The 25,509-nt window shown below is 42.1% G+C and overlaps 1 protein-coding gene across 1 annotated transcript; it reads right to left on the bottom strand.

The window, feature by feature from the left end:
- Positions 1 to 115: 115 nt before the first annotated feature.
- IFRD1 (interferon related developmental regulator 1) lies at positions 116 to 19,702 on the bottom strand. Its single transcript, XM_039507183.1, has 12 exons — positions 19,381 to 19,702; positions 14,381 to 14,485; positions 13,615 to 13,696; positions 12,772 to 12,896; positions 12,203 to 12,360; positions 10,536 to 10,586; positions 10,270 to 10,448; positions 10,043 to 10,151; positions 7,220 to 7,354; positions 5,578 to 5,706; positions 1,825 to 1,920; positions 116 to 913 (listed from the first exon to the last, which is right to left on the bottom strand). The coding sequence occupies exons 1-12, from the start codon at positions 19,424 to 19,426 to the stop codon at positions 824 to 826; spliced, it is 1,305 nt and encodes a 434-aa protein (XP_039363117.1). The 5' UTR covers positions 19,427 to 19,702; the 3' UTR covers positions 116 to 823.
- Positions 19,703 to 25,509: the final 5,807 nt, after the last annotated feature.

The raw sequence follows: 25,509 nt of genomic DNA, 5'->3' as shown, positions 1-25,509 counted from the left end.
ATATATTTTATAGCTACTATATCATTTCTAGTGATAAAATGAAAAAACTAAGTGTGCAGTTATCTGATCTCATTTACTTTTAGACAAGGTGTATAACAACCACATCTGAAAAGACTTCAGTGAGAAAGATTTTTATTCCGAAGATGGAACAGTCTTATACAAGTATTAGTAAAATGTGTCACCACTTTTAAAGTTAAATGTAGTCAAGTATGTTTATGTTATTTACTACTTCATTTTAAGTGCCAACAGCAGGACTTCATGGCACTGGTATAGTATAGTAAGGTCATATCTTGTGCCATTTGTCAGTCCATCAGCCAGTTTAAAAAAGTATTAAAATTACAGGGTATAATTGATCATAAAGAAATAGCAGCTTTTCCAGAGGCATGTTTGTCCTGGTACTCTACTCTTCTTATCAAGACGACTTGCTCTTCTATGCAATTTCATTGCTGTATTACCACCAATCCAAGATGAGCTGGGTCAGACAATTTTGGCAGTTTAATACATATAGCTTTCAGCACCATCTAACAACTGAATCATTGGTATATTTACCAAATTCATGAGTGATTTTGATCCTGCATAAGTGTTACAAGTTACATTTCCATCCAATTGTAGACCAACTGATCCTATATACACACACACACACACACACACCTAAAGCAATAACATGCGTAACATTTACAGATATACATTAGATATTATCCCTGTGCAGTGAAGTCTAAGCTATGTGGATATATAAATTAAATCTCAAATTTCAAGGTTACAACAATTTATAGAAAATTATGAAATTATGAAAGTCTTCAACCTCGGATCCCACATGGAAGATTTAGAAAAATTCACCCACATCTGTTCTTTTGTCGCGACATTTGCTTCTAGCCTTTGTTCGAGCCTTGAATGCTGCAGAGTTGTACAAGTGCTACAAAGTGAAAGGTAAGATTTAGTCAGATGTTTGAAATATCTATGCCTAAACTAGTTTAGGTTCTTTACATAATTAGGATGTAAAGGATTTTAAATGATTTAAATATCATTAGATTGTGTCAAAATTGTGGTACAAAATTAATACAAATTTTATGTTAAAGGAAGGTCATAGGTTCCACGATTTTAGTACATAATGACCTAACAAACAGATTAAAGGAGAACTGCCACTAGATAAGCATAAGTTTCACCATATGGAAACAAGATCTACAATTTTTCAAAATAGAAAAGATGACAGGCATTCAGGAGTCTAAGTCTCAATGAAAGGACCTTAAGTTCCTAAATTTCACTGGAAGTGACTTGGTGCTTTTGAAAGTTTTACTCCTTGTCCGGCTTCTAACATTTAACAAATCTGACTATTTCTTCAAGGCTCCCAAACAAGTGTTACTCATTCTGTGAAAAGGACAAAATTAAATTTTTAACTATGGTCCATATGCCAAGGAATGATTTAGGATTACATACTATCCTCAATGCACAGCAAATTCTTGCAGTGTCAGTCATTTAAGCTTTAAAGTTAGAGTTAATTCCCCTACCAAGTTTGTCACACTCCAGTGTAACATCTCAGGACCATCTAGGAACAGAAGCAAGTGCTGTACCCCCACGCAAAAGGTGTCCAAGTGTATACAGGTCTCATTACTAGCTCAGTCACAAGAGTGAACCTAAAACTCGGTCCAGGACAGATTGTGTTTGTGAAGCACCCCAGAACAACCATTTTTCATTAAAACATTTGTAGCAGGCTGACTATAAAATGGCAGCTGTTCAACTGTTCAGATTTTGAATGTTATTTAATTCCCAAAGGGAATATGATAACAGGGTAAGTGCAAGTGACACAGGTAAGATGTGATAACATACCCTTTCAAAACGGGATATCTTCATTGTTTTAAGTGTTGCAGCATCAAGCATTACTGGTGGTCCAAGTTCAAACACATTCCGAAGAAACTCATTGGACTGAGTAAAAAAAATTAACACATCAATAACCAAGGTTCTATACTGAATACTGTAGCAGCTTTAATCTTTAGATATAAATTACATAACACTGAGTCCATACAAGTAATTTACACTTGTTGAATTCTGCCCCCCACCATTTTATTATACATGATCAGGGCTCAATTCTTGTTTGCATCAGACAATCAATGCTCAGTACAGGAATTGTCAGAGCCAATTACAGCCTCTTGATTCTGCAATTCCCTGACCTCGATGCCATATTACCCACACTGGCGTGGGCTGGTGTAAACCACACCAGAAGTGATTTCCCTTCTGTAAGGGGCATTTTCAGCTGGGCATGGTTGATCACACTCGATAATCTGGTCCAGTGTAAAAAACCCTTAGTCTTCTTTACAAAGTTTGAATGAAAATAGACAGTTACTTTAGAACCAGTTTACCATAACTATAATTCAAGACATGTTGCTTTATTCTTAAATTGGGAAACCTCTAACAAATTACTGGCTAAATTCCAATAGAAAACAAGATAATTTCAAATAGGCAATAATTACTCAAGTGGCCAGACAGGTAATTGTGTGAAAATGTGTGGGTGTGCTCCACTCTCTGTGGTGGGGTGCCCCCGCGCTGTCGATCGGAGTGTGGGTCTCCTAGGTGAATGTGTAGCAGTACCCACCTACGGTTGGTGGGACTTTGGAGATACAATGGGTTTGTGTAAGAAAGCAATGGATGCCGAGATTTTTTTTCCCAGTAATGGAAACAAAGAGTCGTGGAGTAAATAAAAAATTGCTGCCTGACACAGTAGAGTATGCAGGCTGCCCTTCTGAGTCTTGTGAGGTTCGGGATAGAAAGTAGGTAAGTATATAGGCGGTTGGTTGAGATTGTGAGGAGAGTGGGCCATCAGGGCACTCATTTCACCTACCTCTCTTTGCCGATGTTATGGCAACTAAGAAAGCCAGGAGCCAAGGGGGCTCGATGGAGGTTCATGAGGAGCGTGTAGAACAAGTAAGGTTTCATTCCATGAATCCAAATCATCATGGGGTGAATTTCAGGGAGGTTTTGTTTGCAGGTGAGTGAGAAACCGTTTTGGTTGGGAGGTGAGAGAGTGAATAACCTGCTAAGAGGTCATGGTGGGTGGGTGCCCCCAGATGCACACTTTGTGGAGCTGAGCGAATGTCGGGAGGGTCACCATATTGGGCGCTAAGATTTTATGTGAGCACAGAGGGTGAAACGGTTCCACTTTTGCAGATAGGCTTGGTAAAGAGCCAACAGTCTTGTGTCTAGAGAGGAGATCTGGCCCTGGAGGGGTGGTGGTGGTGGGAGGGAGTGCAGAGCAGAGTAGGTAGGGATAGGTCTCTCCGGCCAGCCAAAGCCGGGGCAATAAGTATGACCCGATCTCCTTGTGGTCCAAAGACAAGAAGAGAGGGAAGAGTGAGATTGGTGGAAGAGAGGAGGAGAGAGAGCTGGTTCCAGGGATGAGGAATGGGCTCTGGGGGATGCAGTTCCAGTCCCAGCAAAACTGGGAACTTTTGACATTTGGGTTCTGGATTGTGGCAAAGGTCTGACGGGTGGGGAGCCCAGAGAGAGAAGAGCTTATTGTGTGTGTGGTGCAGTTCTTTTTTCGTCCCCCCGAAGTGTGCCCGAGAGTGCGTCGGGTAGTGTTGTGGCAGCAGTCTGGCAGGGAAGCGGTGATCTGTTTTATGAGAAAATGAAAAAGGCCTCCTCTCTCACAGCTCTGCAATAAGAGAGAGATATGTGTAGTGCGACTCTGATGCAGACCACTGGCCTTGTGCCCTGTGTCCCCTAAATAGTGATCAGTTCTCAGTTCTGAGAGAGGAGCAGTGAGGGGTTCTCTCTCTTGTCCACCCACCACTGTAGGGAAGCTAGGTTGGAGGGCGGAGTTAACAGCATCCCTAAGGTGTGTCTGTTGGTTTTGAATTGGAATTGAGCCAGCCCTGAAGACATCATCATGTGCAGCCTGCTGGGACTATGAAGAAGGGTGGTGGTGCCATATGACCAAGGAGCTGTAGGCAGAGTTTTTTGCCTGTCCTTGGATGAATAGAAGCGTGTGTTTGTGTGATATGAGCAGCTCTGCTGCTCTTTGAGTTGAGAGATGAGCTCCAGAAATCAATCTGTTGTGTAGGTGTCAGGTGGATTTTTGTTGGCCTAGGAAAGGAGAGTAGTGAAAGAGTAGCTTGGAGTGTCTCGCGCCATCATGCCTTTGCTGATGATGGAGCGTCGTCCAGGTACAGGAGCGTGACATATTTGTGGAGAGGAGGTGAGCAACAACAGCTAGAGAGTTTAGAAAGACTCCGGCGCTGTGGAAGAACTCTTATGGAAAATGGTCAATGACCAATTGTGAGCTTTAGAGCGTCTGTGAGAGCTGGATGAATGATATAAAAAAGAGAGTACTGTGTGGGGAGGGCTGTAAACCAGTCCCCTTGATCCAGGCCTAAGTAGTATAGGCCCCCCCCCCCAGTCTTTTCTTCTGGGTCAAGTATGGAGTAGAAATCTTTGCCAGGATGTTGCATCACACAGGGCCCACCACTGCGAGCTGTAGAAGGTAAGCCACTTCTGGAGGCGTGTGGAGATGGGCAAATAGGCTGTGGAATCAAGGAGTGTGCACAGACCCTGGACCAGCCTTTTAAAATTGTTCTGGTCAAATGGCACTGCGCTCAGAATTGATTTAAGTAAAGTCGTCCTGTCGTCTCTGGAAATGTAGGGGCGATCAAAAAGTTATTGTAGTTATCAAAAGTCATGCCTGGCAAGGAGTGCAAGGTAGTTTAAAGTCCTGTGGGTTACTTGATTGTTTGTTTTTGCGACTGCCGACTGCAATGAAATGAAAGAGTTCAGAAGTGAGAAAACAGAAAGAAGTCAGCCTTAGCAGGAACATAGTATCTATGTTTTTTTTTTCTGCAGGTTGGTAATAAAGAACCTGAGTTTGAGAGAGCGTCAGCTGATTCCAAAGAGTGCCTCATTTATAGGAGGGTAAGTAGGGGGAGGCTGGCTGCTGGGCTGCTTAGCCTAGCTGAAAAGGCTCCAGTGGGGGGGGGAGGAGAAGAACTCTGTTTGCATTGTAGATCAGGGTTCGCTCTCAGGTGAGGTAGCCAGTTCAGGGTTGAGGTGCTGCAGGGGGTCTGCTGCTGGTGCAGGGGCAGAAGGCAGGCGCTTTTTTTTTTTTTTTTTTTTTTTTTTTTTTTTTTTTTTTTTTTTTTTTTACCTGGTGCCTGCGCGCGTGCGGCGCCTGGCAGCGCACCCCGCGCCGCGGCGCTTTTTTTTCTTTTTTTTTGCTTGCGGTGCCCGCGTCCGTCACGCACGGGGGCAGCGCGCAGAGCCGGCGCGGCGCTTTTTGCCCTGGGCTGCTTGGTGCGCCGCAGTTGCCGGCACCACCGGGGCAGCGAGCCGCCGCGGCTGTTTTTTTAGCGCTGAGGCGCTAATTTCTGCTACCGGTGTGGGGAGCCGTGTTGAGGCGTGATCCGGGCTGAGGCGCCTACCTTTGGCAGGGGTGAAGCAACGCTCCCCAGCGCTCCCCACCAGTAGGATGTGGGAGTGGTTTAACTTCCCCATCTCCAAGTGCCCATCCAAACTTGGTATGGAGTCAGGAAGAAGGAGCACTGCTGCCGAGTCCCCCGTTCAGCCGAGGACGGAAGAAGAATAACAGCTCACCTGCAAATGATATTGCATCCCTGATCCCAGAATCTCCTTGAAGGTATCATATGTTTGTTTCTTAACCCAGCAGTCAATATACATGCGCTCAGGTCCAAATTTGACAGTCTCTGTAGGGAAGTCACGCTCCTGTCCAAAAAACAAGACAAAACATGAAAACTATATTACCAAAACCCCTGATTTAGAGAAGGTCCTATGCAGACAGACGTTATTTAGAAAGCTTATGCATGTTAAGAACTAGTGTAGTTTTCCTTTCACTGAGTGCTCCTACACAAAATAAGGACAAGAATAATTTATTCTGTAAAGTAATCTACTATGCACATATAGCACAATTGCTGATTTTACTGCACAGGTTGATGCAGGACTGAACCTTAAGACCATTGATGCTGCTACAGGTAACATTAGAAGGGACAATGATGTAAGTATGAATACGTAAGTAGATGATCAAAAGAAATGTTCACTTGATATGGGCTCTGTCCATGGGATTTGGTTCACTTGGTTTGCATCTGTAAATTAGTCAGGTCTCAGTGGATCTTTAAAGATCCAGGCAAGGTCTTAACATTGTTGAAAAGGAAATTTTATAACTCCCTTTAAAATGCTGTATTTTGATGCAAACCATACTTATGGGTATGCATTTCAGATAATGCAAGTATGGGTGCCAATATAAGATCTTAAGTAAAGAACGTTCTCTAATTCATTTTTTGGGGCTGTTAGTGACCAAGTCACCTTCTTCTGTATTCATGTAACTGGCAATTACTCCTGACAGAGTAAGCATCCCATCCTATTAGCAGTTAATTTCTCTCAGAACTACATTCACCGCTGAGAACTTTTGACTGTTTGAAAGTACGATATTCCATTTAGCTGGTACTGACCTGATTTTGCCCAGTTAAAGATTCAAGTGTCATCTAACTTACCAACGAAATGTAAGTTCATGATTTGTTACATAAAGTCAAACTTATGTGGCTTAATGACTTTTGAACATTTTGTTGGTGAAGAGCTGAAAGTTACTGTCCAGAGCTTTTGGCAATGATATTCTGTAGTGTTCTCTACAGCAATGTTAATCTAAGCACAGAGATATGCTGTAAAGGACAATTATTTAAGCCCTTGGAGTGGAGCAATTATAAACTGAATCCACACAACAGCTGAATAATGCAAGCTGGTTCTTGCCTATACTGCAAGGCAGTAATCCTGCTAATGAACTGATAGATTTTAGAACAATTCCATAATTCAGAAAAATCAGAGTTTGGCAGTCAAGGACAAGTCTCACAGCAAAAACTCAATATATTAAATAAAGGGGCACTTAACATTCATATTGCAATGTTTTATCCATTTTATAGAAAATCATATATCCAATATGGAAGTTAGGTTTGTATTTCCAATCTAAAAAATGAGGTACTTTAGTTAACCTTTGGATCCTTTTTAGATTACTAACCATGAACCTTTGAAAGATGTAGTTAACACTAATCCTGCCTTTATTCTTAAAAAGTTAAAAACCTGAAAATTGAAGTTATTTGGAGCTTGTTTAAAATTCATCTAAAATTGTAAGAAAGATTTGTCAATGGTCTAGTGTTCATACAACTGTTTTATAAATTGTTTACCATTCTGCTTTACAGATGAGTATTTTCAAAGTAATCAAGAGTACCTCTACTGCTCGCAACACATCTCTGAAGACAGATCGCTGCTTTCTTTTGTCTACTTTGGCACGGTGCTTGTTTCCATCCGTAGCCAGGGCTCTTAGTTTCTGTGTTAAAAGTTCCATGTCTTCATAAAAGAAATCCTAGCCAGACAAAAGGAGATGTTTCATTTTCTAGTCTTTCCACCATTTTTCTAAGTGGTAATACATCAACTTTTCCCACAGTATTGTTTGTCATTTGGATCACGATGCATTTATAAGGTAAAATATATTAACTGAACTTGAAAAGTTAAGTGATCAGGGTCCAGTTACCCAAGTGTGACCTGTTTGCACCTGCTGGGACAGTTGTCAGCCGAAGCATTCAAAGTGGAGATCCCTCAATATGAAAGCAGCTGCCAACAAGGTCTCTTGTGAGGCCCCTGGATTATGGAACAAACTCCCCACTTGGCCTGCTAGTGCCTAGATTTGTTAACCCTCTGGACATGCTCTCTGGCACTTGGAGTCGAGGAGATGCTTACTGGCACAGGCTAAGTAAGTTTTGGGGTGGATTGCGGAGATGCTGACATTTGACTTAGAATGTTTAATGCCATTTATTACTGTTAATTTAAGTTTTGGAAAGGGAGCCAAGAGCTTACAAAGGGGAGTTCTAATATTTTTTTTTAAGAATAAGTCTGAAGTTTATGGAGGCCAGATTAATTCCTAACCAATTACAAGTGCATAAATTGTTTTGTCTTTTTACTGATTCCACATTATTTACATTACTCTTTCAAATGATAGTTTTACTTTGATAGCATGCTATTTGTGGCATGGACCATCTTAATTTTTTAACTATGCCTAAAACAATAGAACCCTGCACCTTAACTGAGGCTTTAAGATCTTAAAACACTTCCTTTAAGAAAAGCACTTCAGTTCATATGTAAATTACCCAATTCAGTGGCTTGTATAATAAGCAGAATTTGTGACAGAAGGGTTCTCACAATGACCCTGTAACCCATCTGATGCTAATCTTATCTACACCACTCCCATTCATGCAAATATTTTTACTACATTCCTTGCCCTTATTTAGCATTCATTCTTTCAAACTACATGCAGTATTCACTCTTAAATTTACCAACTTAATCACAGAATCAGATGACACAGTATATTTGTGTGGTACATTATATGGGGCAGACTAGGAGGACACTGAGGTAAAATAAGATTAAAAAATTACCATGACAAAGAAATAGAAACACACAGAAGACAGCTATTAAATACAGTAGTGCCTAGGAGCCTCAGTTATACAAACCGCTGAACTGGGTAACTTGCATATGAACTGAAGTGCTTTTCTTAAAACACTTCCTTTAAGATCTTAAAGAATGCAGATTTATACTATTAAAATCAAAGCCAACTAAGTTCAAACCAAAATTTCAGTCACTTGCAGCCACAGTCCAAGTGAAGAAGAATTCAAGCTCTGGACTCATCGTGCCAGGCCTAATAGCTTCACTTTCACTGTCAAGCCCTTTCAAAGTAGGCTTCAATAGCTAGGATCTTGCAACCAAATACCTCCTGTATTTAGAAGCACTACAAAAAGCAGCACAATTTAGGTACATGTGAAGTTACTGTGCTTGGTATCCTGACTCATGTACAGTTACCCTTCCCTCTCAGATCATGTTCTAGCTTGGTCAAGGCTGATGTGCTTTGCCAGAAGCCCTCCCGGCAGCCCTCCCAAGCTGTGCCCATGGATAATTGGAGACTATTTTCTTCAATGCTGTCAAAAACACAGTTAAGTTAATAAGGCACATTACACCAAAGGGCAACAAACCAGATTAAGTCTGTGTTGTCAGGCAACATTAAAAGACAAATTACAAGTTACTTAAAATATCTAACCATCCAGTGCAAAGGTGAAACAAGGAAAATACCAGTCACAACCTCAGTAGCACAAGATAAATATGTAATTAATGCCTTAAAAGTCTTACTCCAAAGTTGCAACTGGCAAAATGCATTAATCTACTTTCAGATGCCAAGAAACATAATGTTTTATCAATCTCTTCATCATAGGGTACTCCCTTTGACGCAACATAAGGAAATGGAAAGCTGCCTACTCAAGATACTGTCTAAACTCAAGAGTGCATTGCAACTGGCAACACACAGCAATGCTTTCTGGAAGTCCCTGGAACTGGCAGATTTGGGGAAGCTGAAAAGGGTAAGAGTCTGTACTAAATGCCCCCCTCACCATGGTTGTTGGGGTACAAGATGCTAATCTACATTTCTTTTCTTTGCAGTTTTTTCTTTTAAAAAAAGTGTTTAGATGTCAGTATCAGATTTTAACGACTCTAGCATTCCAGCAGCCCTGAAGTTATCACAGGAAGATAATGGGAGGGCTAGCACAAGTAAGCTTGTTTTAATTGGAGTAGTTCTAGTTCAGGGATCAGCAACCTTTGGCATGTGGCCCACCAGGGTAAGCCCCTGGCGGGCCGGGACAGTTTGTTTACCTGCAGCATCCACGGGGTCAGCCAATCGCAGCTCCCACTGGCCGCAGTTCGCCATCCCAGGCCAATGGGGGCTGCAGGAAGAGGTGGCCTGGGATACGTGCCAAAGGTTGCTGATCCCTGCTTTAGTGTGCCTACCTAATTTCATTCTACTGTTTAGATACATTTTTCTTCATTATTTTAAGTTGTGGAGAGTTTATATGCAACTTTCCCACCAAGAATGTGCAGACAGATACAACTAGATTGTAAGAGATGGTCCTCTGGAATTAGGGATGGTATGTGAAATAGCATTACATACCATGGTGTTTAGTTTGCAACAATCTCAATGCAAGAAACCTGTTACAGCTAAATCCATTATACTTACAGCTTCTGTTTCTCGTGCCAGTTCAAACAGAAGAGCTAGTGTTTCTCCAGCAGCAATTCTCATGTTGACATCATCACAAGATAATAAGTTTGGAAGTTTGTGTAAGTGCCTAGGAAAAAAAATGAGCTACATTTTATTAATCTGTAAAGAGCAATTTTTACAATAAAGCAACATTAAAGCAAAGTAACAGTTCATTGTAAAAGTTGCCTTCCAGGAAAGGAACATACATTTCAAGTTTTTTCTTCACTTCGCTCACTGGGCAGATGGTCAGCAACAGAGTCCATGCTAAAAGTGCACTGATGTGAAGCACTGTGTTGTGGGTGCTAGAAATGCCATTAGTGTCTCTCTCTCTCTGATATGATTTTGTGAATATGTTTTCCAGACACTCCATAGTTGAATACAGTTCCTGGTTTTAAAAAAAAAGTGTAAATGGCTAAATTCAATTATTAAAATTTGTGTAAAACTTGATAAAGGGTTAAGTGTTTATCCTTACGGTAATATCATCAGTGACTATGAAACAGCAAACTCCCAAGCAGGTTGCACACTAGAGGTGGAAGAGAAGTAAAACAAGTCAGTATTTCATAGTTTATGTTGATTCTACCAGACCTGACAAGATTCCAAAATTTTAAACTCTGGTCTTCGTTACTCCAACTGCTTGTATAAATAAGTATTTAAGTTCTATGTTGAGTGCCCATGGAACCATTCCTTAAGCAGAATGAACTCTTCCCTCATATTTTTGGCTTTACTTCATAGCTATATCTGGCCCGCTTTACAACATATGCTGCTCTGCATAAGTATTTGCACTTCTGATTATGTATGTACCTCTAAACAAAGAAATACATTGCCAGACTGAGCTGTTACAAGAACTGTATATAGCCTGCCTTTCAATTGACTAGCTAAATTAGAAGAGCTAGTAAAAGCTCACTACTGTGAACTATAAGTTTCACAATGAAATAAAAGGGATGGCTGGCATCTACTCACTGCTGTGGGAAGGATTTTCCAGAATTCTGAATAACAGCATTTTAAGGGTCTACTCTACGTATAGTTTCACCAACTCAATGTGGTACGTTTTTCCAGTTTCCTGTGGGTATCATTTTCTAACACCTAAAGGGCAATTCAAGCTCCTCTTAAACACCTGTATTAAATACTAGGGCTGCTTTAGTTTTAAAGCAGTGTTTCAGTTATGCTTTGATGCAACCATAGTCAAGCTAGAAACTTTTGTTTCAACAGTACTTGAGCAAAACAAAACAAGCAAACCAGTTGTACGAGAGTGAATGCAAGAGTTAAATTGAACTAGCTCAACAAACCCACGACACTAAAGTTACAGAAAAACCCAGTATCATTAGCAGCAATGGCTACTGCTTTGAAGGGGCTTTTAATTAAAAGTTTGATAGGTATAAGAACAGAGATACAGGTGGATTCTCTGTACTTGGGTTTGAGGCTACCATCCGTACCAAAAAGGGACCCTTGACTTGAGGACGACATGCAGTTTTACACACTTTTCTGCTAGGTATAATTATACCTATCCCACAAGTTTTACAGCTTGCATAAATATTTGTGGACTCAATATACTGTTTCAGGAAACATTTAAAATAATCCTAGTGGACAAGCAATACAAGAGGAATTCTAGAAGTGAAAGGACCATGCACTAATTCATGGTAGGAGTCATATTGATAATGTAGTCCAGGACAGAGATATTAACAGTCCAAGCTGAAGGAAGAACTGACTGACCAATGCCTAGTCACATCATAAGATGTAACCAGAGTTTTGGGATGGAAAAAGCACAAAAGCACAAAGGAACCAAGATACTTTACATGGTGCCCCAATTTCCACAGAACACTGCTCTGGCGGACAAAAAATGCTTTGGTACTGAAAAGAATGATGATAAGTGCAGAAATTGAAGTTTCAGGTTAAGTGAACATCAACATGCAACTCTTTCAAGCCAATGAGTGTAACACCAATTCTCAAATCTCATGCCATCACTGAAAGCTTCTGGAAGCCCAACACCTGTGTACATTAGTGCAGGAATTAAATTATAGGCTTGCATTAACACACTAGTGAAGTAGTCTGTATTTTGGCAGCAAAGGAAAGAGAAAAGTACCAAAGCTTTTAAACTGTTGTACTACCTCTCTTCTATAGCCCAGTACGTTTTATACTTACAGCCTGTCTAGCCTGGATACTAGCTGTTCCATCACAGATTATCTTCTTGAGAACTGGTCCAAGGGTCTTAAGGATTTCTTCACTTTCAATTCCCGACCCCAACTGCACACAGAGAAGACATGCCAGCCTTGCCGCTGCAGACTGTTCATCACTCTTACCTACAGAATAAGGAAATACATTGAGTGATCACCTGCGGATTTTATCCTGCACTGAATCACACATTTGTTTAGAGGCTTGTAAAGGGAGATCCAGCAATGAAGCATGCTGTATCTTAAACAAAACCCAAATGAAGAAAACAGCACTGGAAATGGTACTAGGTTGTCACTAATTCCAGCCAACAGGAAGGAAGCAATGTAATTTTGTAGCTCAATGATCAAAGAGCAATAAATGCTCACTAACATCTAACTTAGGACAAGAGAAGCTTAGCTAACAAATGTATGTGGATCTACTAAAATTTTCTGTAAAATACTACAAAGTCTCATCACATCAGTTAACACTACAGTAGTATGACAAATCAGTCCCTATCCTATAGTTCTGTTACCTTCCAGTACCGTACAAGCATTTATTACCTTTCTTTATACAGCGTTCAATGCTATCAGTTAAAGTCATTCTCCTTTCCAGGATAAATTCATACAGTATTTTAGAAGTCAGAGCATTTTTAAGACCTTCAAAAGCTGCTTGTCTTGTCTTCGCACTGTTGGAGGAATAATAGAGATTGATACAAATAAGTTTTCATGTAAGCTAAAGCTGAAGGCTTTGCTTTAGTACACTTTTATAGCAGTGTACATTACACATCTACCTGGTGCTGTCAAAATCTACAGAAGTCCTATGAATTAAGTAGAAACATTTAGTACAGTTGTTGAACAAATCTCCTGGGCAGACCAACTCCTCATTTACAGCTTGGTTTATTTTCCTTCACCTCTTTCCTCAGCTAGAATGCATAGGGGTAAAAACTTTCGTTGAAGGCTGTGGCATATGCTTAATGCAGTACTGCAAAACTCACGGTAGCTTACCAGCCCAGAAATAAACTCACCTATCCTTTATCATGTTGACATTGTGTATAATTAATTTAAGTTGCCTTTCTGAGGCAAACAATTTTGCAAGACCAATTCACTTGAAAAACGCACGTGATCTGACAATACACAAGCATTTTAAATTTGTATTAGTAAAAAAAGCCAGGCCTACTTCTCTAGTTTACATCAAACACCACTGACTCCAGGGCAGCTATTCCTGATTCATAGGAGAGGAGAATCAAACCCCCGTGTGGACTGCTAAACTGATTTTAGTAACTATGCAACAGAAATAAAGATAGGTTAAGTTTCTATGGGGCAGCAACACATCACTAATTTGTATTAGAGAAGTCAAGCGAAGATTGGTGATGCTTAAGTGCATTGCTTCCAAACACCCTATACCTCTTGTCCAAGGTAAGGTCAATGAATCCCTTTAACTTGTACTCGAAGTCTTCTTGAGTTGCTTCTTCATCGACTTCAGGTCCTAATGTATACAAGATAATTTAATCCTAATGCACATTACAATGTTCATGTTTAGATCATTAGAAATTTATAGTATGAGAAATTGATTACTATATTTAAATCAATAACATCCACCTTTTTTCAGGTAACAGGGACTTTAGCAACAAATGTGGGATATTACAGGAGTAGAATGACACCCAGGAGTGGGACCTGGTTATATCCAATTGACATAATGGAAAAGTATTTGATTTTAGCAGCCAATCAATTCTGACTGAGGAGTTTGTACATATAGATTTCAGCATGAAGCAGCTGTCATGAATGCAGGAGGGCTGCTGTCTTAGGTCCTCTTACTGTTCCTGAGACAGGTGGTAAAAGTTACATCTGAATAAAGGCATTATCAATTTCTAATTAAATCTAAACTTTGCTTTAGAAATTAGCATGGTATACTCACAGAATAAAGGAACCATGGGAGGTTTAAAAGTCTTACGAAACATGTTGTACATTTATCTGTAAATACTTTAATGGGTACCTCTTCAAATAGCTATAGTAATGGGGGTCAGTAATGCCCTGAGAACCCCAAATTTTTGGTTATTTTAAAGATTACTGCACTGTTTTATAAGAGTAGATAAGAGGCATGTGTCAGAAACATCAATTTTGTTTCTAAAGAAATTTTCATAAGATGCATAGATCAAAATCAAAAACATACCTTCTTCAGTGAAGCTAGCAGGATCACTGAAGCCACTGCAGTGGCTCATAGTCTCAATTGACGCATCCTCATCACTGAAAGGCTGCACATTTCTGTGCTGACCACCTTAAAAAAAACACTTTAGTGACTACTTCCATATTTGGAAAACACTGCAGATCCATATATTGCTGCCCTGCCCCCTGTTCTCCCTGACCCCACGCAAAAAGTAGGGAGAAATAAGGGACTACCATGTCAAAGTTTGTTTCTCCTCCCTATAGATCCCTTCTTCCATCTCTTCCTGGCCCTACTTAGGGGTCCAGGATATAAAAAGGTGTTCAGGAAATACTTTCCTAGGCTTAAAAACTACATATACACAGATGTGTACCAGAAATAATGAAAAGATATGATACAGAGTATTCAGTGTACTGGTGGAATTTAGAATTACGGAGGAGCAACACCTTCAGACAAGGCTGTGTCTAGCTATTGTATTTGATTGGGCTTTCGAACGGCACATGTCTACATTTAGCAAATGTATTCTGTTCACACAGATACAACGTCCACAGTCAAAAATAGCCGAATGTCCTTGTTTTTTTAATTCTATTTTAATAAAAATTAAATAAGGTACAATTGGTTTTTTAAACAGTGGATTAACCACTGAACAACCTACTAAGGGAACTGGTGGATTCTGCATCTCTGGATATCTTCACATCAATCAAAGATGCCATTTTGGAAAATTACCTTAACTAAAGAAGTTTTGGGGCAATTTGATGAAATTTAGTGGCCTGTGATATACAGGACACCAAACTAGATGATATAAGGGTCCCTTCTGCCCTTACACTATGAAAAGTATGAACATTTTGGATGGGTGAAGCCCTGAAGCAACCCTACAGCCTTTTAAAATTTTGCCTGAGAATATTTTATACATGTTGAAACATACACAATAGTCCTTTACATACCAAGGCAGAGCACCATCAAATACACTAATGAGATGGCAAAATATACTCATTCAACAGAAGGAATTGTGAAAATGTTGGAGATGCATTTGCCACAGAGTAGCCTGGATACATCTGGAAATACAGTACACCAAGAACCCAATATCTGCTGCTCATGGAACATGTAAATGGCAACACTGAGACATGTGCCAACTAGAAATATGCTTTTGGTATAGGCACAGAGTGCTGTCCATGCCAATGCATGCAAAGGGGGGGTTTCATTCATGGTGGATAAGGCTGTTGCGATTTTCCCAAAACCAACCCCCCACTTTTTTCCTTGAAAAAAGGCAGTGAAAATACCCAAGAGATCTATGACACAAAATGCAACTCATTATGTAGTTCATTGCAGCTGGTTTCTTCAGCACCTAGCATATTACAAGATTTCAGCTAAGCAAACCCAGCTAAGTGCACTAAATACAAATCTGACTGATGCTGAGCAGGCTGTACAATCCATGACTTTCCTTACATGATTCTTTTTTTGTATTGCAGTAGTGCTATCTAAGTAAAACATCCAGTCTTAATGTTACAAGGAGGATGACAGAGTTCAGGATTATGTTCCAGCCCCATTTAAGCCTTCTTTAGTCTTGGTTCAACCCAGACCTTCATATTTTAGGTCAAGAACCAAGTTTCTATAGGCTCCTTTTCCCCCCTCCCAATTTTGTTCTTGTTCAATTCCAGCTTTATTAGCAGCTCAAGCCAGACTTCCAAAAACAATTGGAGGTTTTGGAGGGACTTGACAGGTTACAGGCTTTCACTGCTGTTTGTGGAAGTTTAGTGCCTCTAGAATTCCTGTATAATATACATGATGTTTGAGCAAAGTCCTTGTTTATATAATACATTGTTTACAAGTCACCTAAATGTTGAAAATGCAGACACTGAGTTCCATGAATTTTTCATAACTAGGAAGATGCCTGAAAAAGTCCTTTAAGCAACAAAGACCCTGGAGATGGCTGCAGAATTTTTGAATTGCCAACAGGTTTTGAACTTGCTTCTTTCCTACAGACATTAAGAAGTTATTAAAATAATGATTAGCCATTTCCTCAAATTACTCAGTGTGTGCTATGGCTTACCTCTGGAGTGTTTCCAGAATAAAAATCTACAGGGCTGATACGTGGAGTTCTGTGGCACATATATCCAGTGTGTGCTATAGTGAAGTCAATGTTAACATAAAAATTACAACTTCACTCAAATATCCATCTTTACCCTGTCTCTTTTTATGGTATAAGCAAACTGATGAGCTTTGCCATTTTTAGGTGCAAAAGGTAACAGCAATTATTCCTTAATCTGATGCTGAAGGGCTGCTGGAAACAGTGGAACAGGTACATACTTAAGCTGTCAGAGAAAATTAGTCAAAGTAATTTAGGTGTTTCATTTGCAGGATGCTCTAAACTCAATGTTTGTCCTTTCAATTTCACAGAGAAAGTTTACCTTACTGATACAGTTGATTTTGACTGCAATTTGAGATCAACCGTTTTTCAATCTGACTAAAGCCTGAGACAATATTTACAATTTACTTTAGGCAGCACTTCATTTCCACTGTTCATAGAATCATAGAATCATAGAATTCAAGATCAGAAGGGACCATTATGATCATCTAGTCTGACCTCCTGCAAGATGCAGGCCACATAAGCCGATCCACCCACTCCTTAGCAAGTGAACCCTGCCCCATGCTTCGGAGGAAGGCGAAAAACCTCCAGGGCCATAGCCAATCTTCCCTGGAGGAAAATTCCTTCCCGACCCCAAATATGGCGGTCAGCTGAACCCCGAGCATGCGGGCAAGACTCTCCAGCCAAACCCTCTGGAAAAGGTTACATCATACCAGGCACATAATTGACCTATTGACTAAGCCCGTTATCCTATCATACCATCCCCTCCATAAACTTATCTAGCTTAATCTTAAAGTCGTGGAGGTCCTTCGCCCCCACTGTTTCCCTCGGTAGACTGTTCCAGTATTGCACTCCCCTGATGGTTAGAAACCTTCGTCTAATTTCAAGCCTGAATTTCCTGACTGACAGTTTATATCCGTTCGTCCTCGTGTCCACATTAGCACTGTTCTTACCATATCCTTGAACATTAGGCACATTGAATGAAATTCACATACTAACATTTGGTAGTCACTACACATAAATCAGCTGCTTCCAAGTTGCCCCAGCAAGCTGCACTGGGAATTTATATTGCCATAGTTACATCATGCCCCACAGACACTTAGTGATGCTGGCCTAATCCCCAATGTAGACCCTGTTAGGTCAACGGAAGAATTCTTCTGTCAACCCAGGTACCACTTCTTGGGAAGGTGAATTACCTATGCCAAAAGGAGAACCCCTTTCCTCCATCAGCATCGGTGCCTAAACTGAAAAACTAGAATGGCATAGCTGCAGCTGTGCCACTATAGCAGTTAAGTGGAGACATACCCTCAGGTAAGCAATTTCTCTGAAGTGGTGTGCTGAGACTTCATTTATTCACTCTAATTTAAGGTTTCGCATGCCAGTAATACATTTTAATGTTTTAGATGGTCTCTAAGTCTAAAATATATAACTAAACTAGTGTTGTATGTAAAGTAAGGTTTTTAAAGGTAAGGTTTTTAAAATGTTTAAGAAGCTTCATTTAAAATTAAATTAAAGTGCAGAGCCTCCCCCACACTGGTGGCCAGGACTCAGGCAGTGTGAGTGCCACTGAAAATCAGCTCACATGCCTACCCCGATCTAGTGCATGGATTCTCAAGATGGAGGGTCATGAACTGCAAACAAATATTGGGAGCAGGACCACCTTGTCACTCCCATATGCCTACACAGTCTCAGCATGGAAAAGACTGAGAACCACTAATTTAGTGAAAATTAAGATGAGAAGCCAATTTCAGAAAAGCGGGGAGGGATTGCTCAGTAGTTTGAGAATTGGCCTGCTAAACCCAGGGTTGTGAGTTCAATCCTTGAGGGGTCCACTTGGGGATCTGGAACAAAATCAGTACTTGGTCCTGCTAGTGAAGGCAGGGGGCTGGACTCGATGACCTCAAGGTCCCTTCCAGTTCTAGGAGATAGGTATATCTCCAATCATTATTATAAAATGCACTGTCCACCCACCTTCTGGAAGTTTTTAAACAATTCATAACTCCACAATCCCTGTGAGTTGACAACCCCCAATAATCAAGCCCCTCACCACAAGCTAACAGACGATTTTGGAGCTCACACTTCCTAGCAGGCATAACAAGGACCTTACCCATGTCCTGGGGCTTTGGAGGGGCAGAACACTGAGCTTTCATTCCCAGAGTGAAACTGAAGCCTAGCAACAAGAGCTCTCAGGCGCCCTCACTTAATTCAGGGTGACAGCTCTGCCCATAAAAAGCCCGAGGAACCCACTGAGCATTTTCTCGAGCTGCCCCAGCCCCGGGCGACAGGGCACGTGCCACACTCCAACCCCAGGGCGGCGACCCGGGGCTGCAGGCGGAGGCGGCTGGCCAGTGCCGTGGCTGCGCCAGGCCATTAGCGGTGGCGCCAGCCCTGGAGCTGCTCGCTGGCTCCGCAGAGGTGACCCCGGGCACGGCAAGCTCGGCTCAGGGGCCACCAGCGCACTGCGGGGGACCGGCCCAGCTGCCTCGGGGCCCTGCCTCCGGCGCCGCGCGGGACACGCACTTCGCCGCCCGCGGCCCCGGAGCAGAAGCGGCTGACGCGCGAGTTCAGCAGCAGGCTGTGCGCATGCGTCGGCTGGTGTGTGAGGTGGCGGTTTCCAATCCAGACTCCCGTCAGCCCCGCGGAGACAGGGCCGCTGGCTCAGGCGGCCCCGGGAAAGGGGGCGAGCGGGTGCCGCCTGCCCGGAGAACCTACAAGGAGGCGCCCGCCCAAAGCCCGGCCGCGCAGCCAGACAGGGCGGCTCCGCCAGCCGAGGCCCGGCTGCCCCCCCCCGCCGAGACCCCCCTTCCCTCGAGCACCAGCGCATCATGGGAAATGTAGTTTCTCGTTCTCGGCGCCCAACAGAAGAGACTGGGACAGGCCGCAGGAGAAAACTACCGCTCCCAGGATGCCTCGCGGCTCCTACCTGCTCCGCGCTGGTGGTTGCTCCCTCGTTTCTTTGACTTGGGCATGGCTACCGGCGGTGCGCGGCTCCCCTCTGTGGGTCTCGGTCTCTCGGTTCCCCCCCGCCCGGGTCTCAGCGACAATCAGCCGATGGAGGAGCAGGAGCGCTTTTTACTACAGCGTCTCTGCGGGGCTGACTTCCCGGACCGAGGCAGTGGAGGGGATTGACGGAGGCAGGCGAAGGACGAGTCGGTGGTGGCGGTAAAAATCCCCGTGAAGGCCCGTGAGCAAAATCGATGCATCTTTCTCCTCTCAGACACCTGGAGCTAAAGGCGAAGAGACGGCGACGACGCCGCTTTTATAGCCAAACGAGCTAAGGGGGCGGGCAGAGTTACGCATTGATGACGTCAACCGGATATGACCAATGATCAGCTCTGGTTTACAGGACTCGTGACTCATACGCTCCTGGTGCCGATCATGGTAGCGCGTTGCATGTTGGGATGTGTAGTCCCGAAGGGGTCACCACTTCCCTCAGGCTGACAAGAACAGCTCCCGCAGCCGCGCTGGTAGTGTGCAAGGGCATCCCAGGACACCATTGCATGCTGGGAAATGTAGGCTCAGCCTCTCTGGGCTGTGGTAGGACGCCGTGGAGCGCACGTCGGCTTTCCCCTACAGGCGTGTCCCCGTCTGACCCGCTGAGTGGATGGTGCAGGCCCGGCAGGAGAGGTTGGAGTAAAACATGGCTGAGACTCACAGAGGCGCTTGGGTCAGATCAGAGCCTTCTGGTGCTGCTAGGGCTCATGGATCTGGGAAGAGATAGTAAAAATGGCTCTTCCTGAAACACACACAGCACAATCCCCTCCCCACCAAGGGGAGGAGAATAGCACTGAGAATGAGGTGACCAGAGCGCTCTTTCTTTCTCCCCTTTCCATGGCTTGTAGCCTGCTGTTATGTGTTATATGTGTCTTAATTTAGTCCCATAACCGCATCAGTTCCCAACTATAGTACTTGTGCCGAAGGGGGTGGAGACGAGTTGGCTGGTCATAGGATGCTAGTCTGGCTCTCCTCATATCCAGCTGCCATGTCGCATTAAAGACAGCTAAAAATACATTGAATATTTAACTACTAATATTCTGCTATGGGATTGCCACAGAGATATTATGTGATCATGAATGGAAGGAAAGGCAATCCACGCAATTGTGAATGAGAGAGGGTGGAGGCATCTAAAAAGATGTATACATATACATAGAACCGTTCCACCTTGCATTTTGCTGTGACACTGGGAGTACCTTTCCCAGATCTGAAGAAGAGCTCTGTGTGACTCAAAAGCTTGTCTCTGTCACCAACAGTCCAATAAAAGATTTTACCTCACATTATATCATCTTGTCTCACATCCTGCGACCAACACTGCACACATACAAGAATTTAATAAAGCAATTATAAATGTAACTTGATGTTCTTAATACAATGTACAATAGTTATCCAATGGAAGTGAAATGTAAATAAAATGTTAATTATGGATAAAGATTACAAAAGGCAAAAATGTTCATAGAAAAAATCAAGAGGCACAGATCTGCTAGTCCAGACAAGGAAAACATTATTATTGTGTTTATTCTGCCATTAAGATGTCTACAGGCTATTCTGTTCTACATAGGGTCTTATACCACACATCACTGTAGTATCTATCATTTCTCTGCCATTTGGGGATGTAGTTGGTTGTGTAGAATTTAACATAATTTAAATTAATATTCTAGTTAAAAATAACTTTAGATCAGTGGCAGATTAACGCACAGGGTCTGTTCCCAGGGGCCCCAGCCAATTTGGGAGTCCCCAAGTCTGGCCATGGGCCCCAGAATCCAGGCATGGTGGGGGGGGCTCAGGCCCGAGGTTTACCCCTCTGCCATTGCCATAGCCCCCGTTGCCTTCTCCATTCCCAGGCTTCAGCCTCACGGTGGCAGGTTCTGTCCCACAGCCGCAGGCCCCAGGCTCATCACCCCTCCCCCATCACCTGTGGCCCCTGCTGCCTTCTCATTCCCCAGCCACATGCTCCATCCCCTGGCTGCAGGGCTTCAGGCTTGGGCCCAGGATCTGGCCATGGGATTTTGGGCTCTTGGGCTCTGGCCCCTGGCCATATCCTTGCCGCTCCTGGCTTCTCACACTCCCACCTATTGCCCTGCCCTCACTGCCTCCCCCGGCTCCCTATCCATTCCCCCCCATCACTCCAGCCCCCACTGCCTCCCTATCCACCTCCCCATCCAGGGCTTAATTTGTCCCTGGGCTTGCTGGGGCTGAATAAGTCTGCTGTGAAAAGTGATATTTGTATGTTAATATCACTTTTCACAGCAGACTTAGTAGCTATCTGGGAGGCTGTGAAAAGTGATATTAACATACAAGTGTCACTTTTCACAGCAGTAGACTTACTAGCTAGCAAGTCTAAAAAAAAATGCAACCACAAAAGCCAACCAAATAACAAAAAAGACAAGAACGTGCAAAGAATGTTTCTATTCTGTTTAAATCCAGTAAAGAATAGAGACAATTGTATATTATTTTTATTACTGAGTCTTCAAAACCATACATAAATAAATTATAATGATTTGGAAATGTATATATGCATATTTGTTTGCCTTTTCTAAAGTTAAGTATTTTAGGAAAAAGTGTGAGAGCAGCCACCAGCAAGAGTCGCAGCCCTGGTGATGGGCTTCCAGTGCGTAATGGTCAGGTTTAAGAAAACTGGAGGAGATGAAAGAACCACTTGTTGACCTGCGAATGACTGATTCTTGTAACATTAATGTTGTCCAAATTAGCAGTGAACACCTTTGTGTGATGCTTATGGATCATATCTAGCCATTTTCATTTTCTATGTGGAAAAACTGAGCAGTTAATTTAGGCATAATGAACTGGGATATGACTTGCTTCATTATTAATGCAGTGTGTAAACACTGAATGGAGTCTTTGTATCAATTTTTATACATTTCTGTTTTTAATGGAGTATGGGGGGGGCAGTATTTTTTGTGCTCAGGGCCCCAATAAATCTTAATCCACCACTGCTGTAGATATAAGGTAAAAGATGGAATCTTCTACAATATTCAACTCGTGGAAAATTCTGGTAAAACTCAAGTGCTTTACTCAGCCTCTTAACAGTACATAAATAGACAACAGATAACTTTTTTTTAGACACAACATTTCTTTCCCACACAAACCTGGTTTTATTGCACTGTTTATTTCTGATTATGAGGCTGTGCAAATCTCGCTGTAGGCTGAAGAAATGAATCCTTAATTTCATGCTTGCAAATCAGTGGGGGTCTTTTTCACACATTAAAAAGACTAGTGTGGGACATTTGGATTTAGAGGCTGTGTTTCAAGTGTGCCTGATTTTTTTCATGTAAAGTTTTTCATCTTACAGATGCTGAATTTCAGTGGCAATTAGTGTCAGATTAGTAGATAATAGAGTTGAGGTCTGTTATTTCTCACCTCTATATATTTATTTATTTAAAACATTTTTGCTGTTAACAAGAATGTTATCTCTGGAGACACAAATCCACAGTTTGAGAATGCAAAACTAAGCATCTCTGATGGTATCTTCTAGACTGAGCACTGAGTTCCATTGGGTAGATAGAAAGATTAACCTAAATCATCTGTACAGAAGCCTATGGAACCCCATAAGATTGGGTCCCTAATCCATGAACTATTGGAACTCATTTACAAAACTTTTCCTAAATATTACATTAATATATTGTCTCATACTATAGAATTAGAATTTATAATCCCTATTCAGTGATGAGATATCTTGAGCTATAATGTATCTTAATTAAAACTATCTTTAGATAAAATCCCTTTTGAGGAAAAAACTATAAAAAATTGGATTTAAATAAAAAAATTGGATTTTTTTTAATCATTGATTTTTATCCACCCTGTTTTTTATGAAAAGTAACTATTTCTTCTTTTTGAAGATGACCTCTGCATATTTTTACTTGTGGAAATCTAGGTGGCAGTACAATGCCAGGTTTGATTAAGCAAGGGTTGCAAAACGACCCTCCCAAAGTGAGCATTGGATCCATATGTTTTATCCAATACTATCCTCTGGATTCAGAGTAGCAGCTGTGTTAGTCTGTATCCGCAAAAAGAACAGGAGTACTTGTGGCACTTTAGAGACTAACAAATTTATTTGAGCATAAGCTTAAATTTGTTAGTCTCTAAGGTGCCACGAGTTCTCCTGTTCTTTTTACCCTCTGGATATATGTGCCACAGAACTCCACGTATCAGCCCTGTAGATTTTTATTCTGGAAACATTCCAGAGGCAAGCCATCTTAATCTGGTTGATCTTTAGGTACGCTCTGCCTAGCTAACATATTACAAGTCTAAATGCCCAGTCTAATCCACTTGGACAGGCATTGAGTGAAAATGGCATTCTCTTTCCACTGATCCCCAAAGTTTACCGCAAATCATGTCTATTTTCTAAATGCCTTAGGGTATGTCCGATCCGATGGGTAGCGATCTATCAGGGATCGATTTATTGTGTCTCATCTAGACATGATAAATCGATCCCCGCCACGCGTGGACTCTGGAACTCCACCAAGGCGAGAAGCAGAAGCGGAGTCGACAGGGGAGCCACGGCCATCGATCCCGCGCCGTGAGGACAGGAGGTATGTCGAAATAAGATACGTCGACTTCAGCTACGCTATTCTCGTAGCTGAAGTTGTATATCTTACATCAACTCCTCTCCCCCAGTGTAGACCAGCCCTTAGTCTTATCCAAATAAAAATTCTGAAGACCTCTTGACATTTAGGGTAGCGAGTCCATTTTCAGCTAGCTGAGGTTTTCTAAAAAACAACACATCGGTAGTATGATTCAGAAGGAACTCAGACTTTGGCATAAATTTAGCAGGCAACTCTGTACCTGTAGAATATGATGAAAAGAAGATCAGCTACTAAAGCCTTCAACTCTTTTGCTCTTCTGTCACATATGTAATTGCAGTTGAAAATGCTGGACTAGATCATCAGCTGCTGCAAATTGGCATGGTTCCACTTGAGTCAATGGAGCTAAGCTGATTTACATCAGCTTGGGCTCCAGCCCAATGTCTTTAGTCACAGAAGGAACAAAGAGCAGTCTCCCAAGGGCTCAAAAGATGATTTAACCTTTTCAGCACCAGATTAAGATCCCGTAAAGGAATAGGTTCTTTGAACAGTGGGAAGGCAATTACCAGACCTTTCAGGAATAATATGATGGGGAATTGAGTGAAAACTGTAGAAATAGCCACTGATGGGTCATAGGCAAAGGTGACAGTGAGGTGCACCATGATAGAAGACACAGAGACTGAACAATAAATAGTCCACAATACACTATATAGATGCAGAATCTAGAGAAAGATTGTTGTCTCCTGCCCACAGAGGAAACACTTTTAGAAATGGAAACAAACATTTCAGTGTAAATTACTTTCAGGACTACTGCAGAAACTCTTGCTTTTCCATAGAGTATGTCAGGTCAGACATTGTCAATGTTATATGAACCAAGCCACAAGCTGTAACACTGGATTGGGATGTAGGATTAGAGTGTCACCTTTAGATCTAAGATCTGTTAATTGAGGTAGGCTCACATGACACACCTAGAGATCCATATGCCAATACTGTGCAGCCCATGCTGCAGCAACCAGTGTGAGCTGGGCTCTGTTTTAGTGTATCTTTTTGATCAGTAGTAAGATTCACCTGAAAATAGCACCAAAGCATCCATGAAATGAGACAGAATAAAGAAACTCCTTTCCCCAAACTAATAGGAATGCATCTGTGAGTGAATCTCAACCAGCACCTGTTCTGGAGAGGACCTCCACATATCCAGTCATCCCCAGATAATGTGCTCTCAGAGGCATGATCACATGCTCTGATGACAGTGCTAAGGGCTGCAAAGCAGCTAGAGGTGGAGGAGAGGAACCAGAAATTGTAGGAATTGCATGGTTCCTTGACCTCTTGATTATGTGTTTTCCTCTTCTGGTATGATGTTGCTGAAAACTTGCTACTGAAAAATCCTTGGCATTTCTTTTTTTCTTTTTGTTGAACTTGAGGACAGCCAAGAATGGAATCAAAGCATCCTTGAAATGAGCACCTGCTTGAGGCTTAGAAGACATGGAAAAAAGTTCCCTACACCCTAAGTAACTGAG

Source organism: Mauremys reevesii, linkage group 1, assembly GCF_016161935.1.
Source record: "Mauremys reevesii isolate NIE-2019 linkage group 1, ASM1616193v1, whole genome shotgun sequence".
NCBI lineage: Eukaryota > Metazoa > Chordata > Testudines > Geoemydidae > Mauremys > Mauremys reevesii.
Note: the sequence above shows the minus strand (reverse complement) of the source record. Positions and strands in the feature narration are given on the sequence as shown.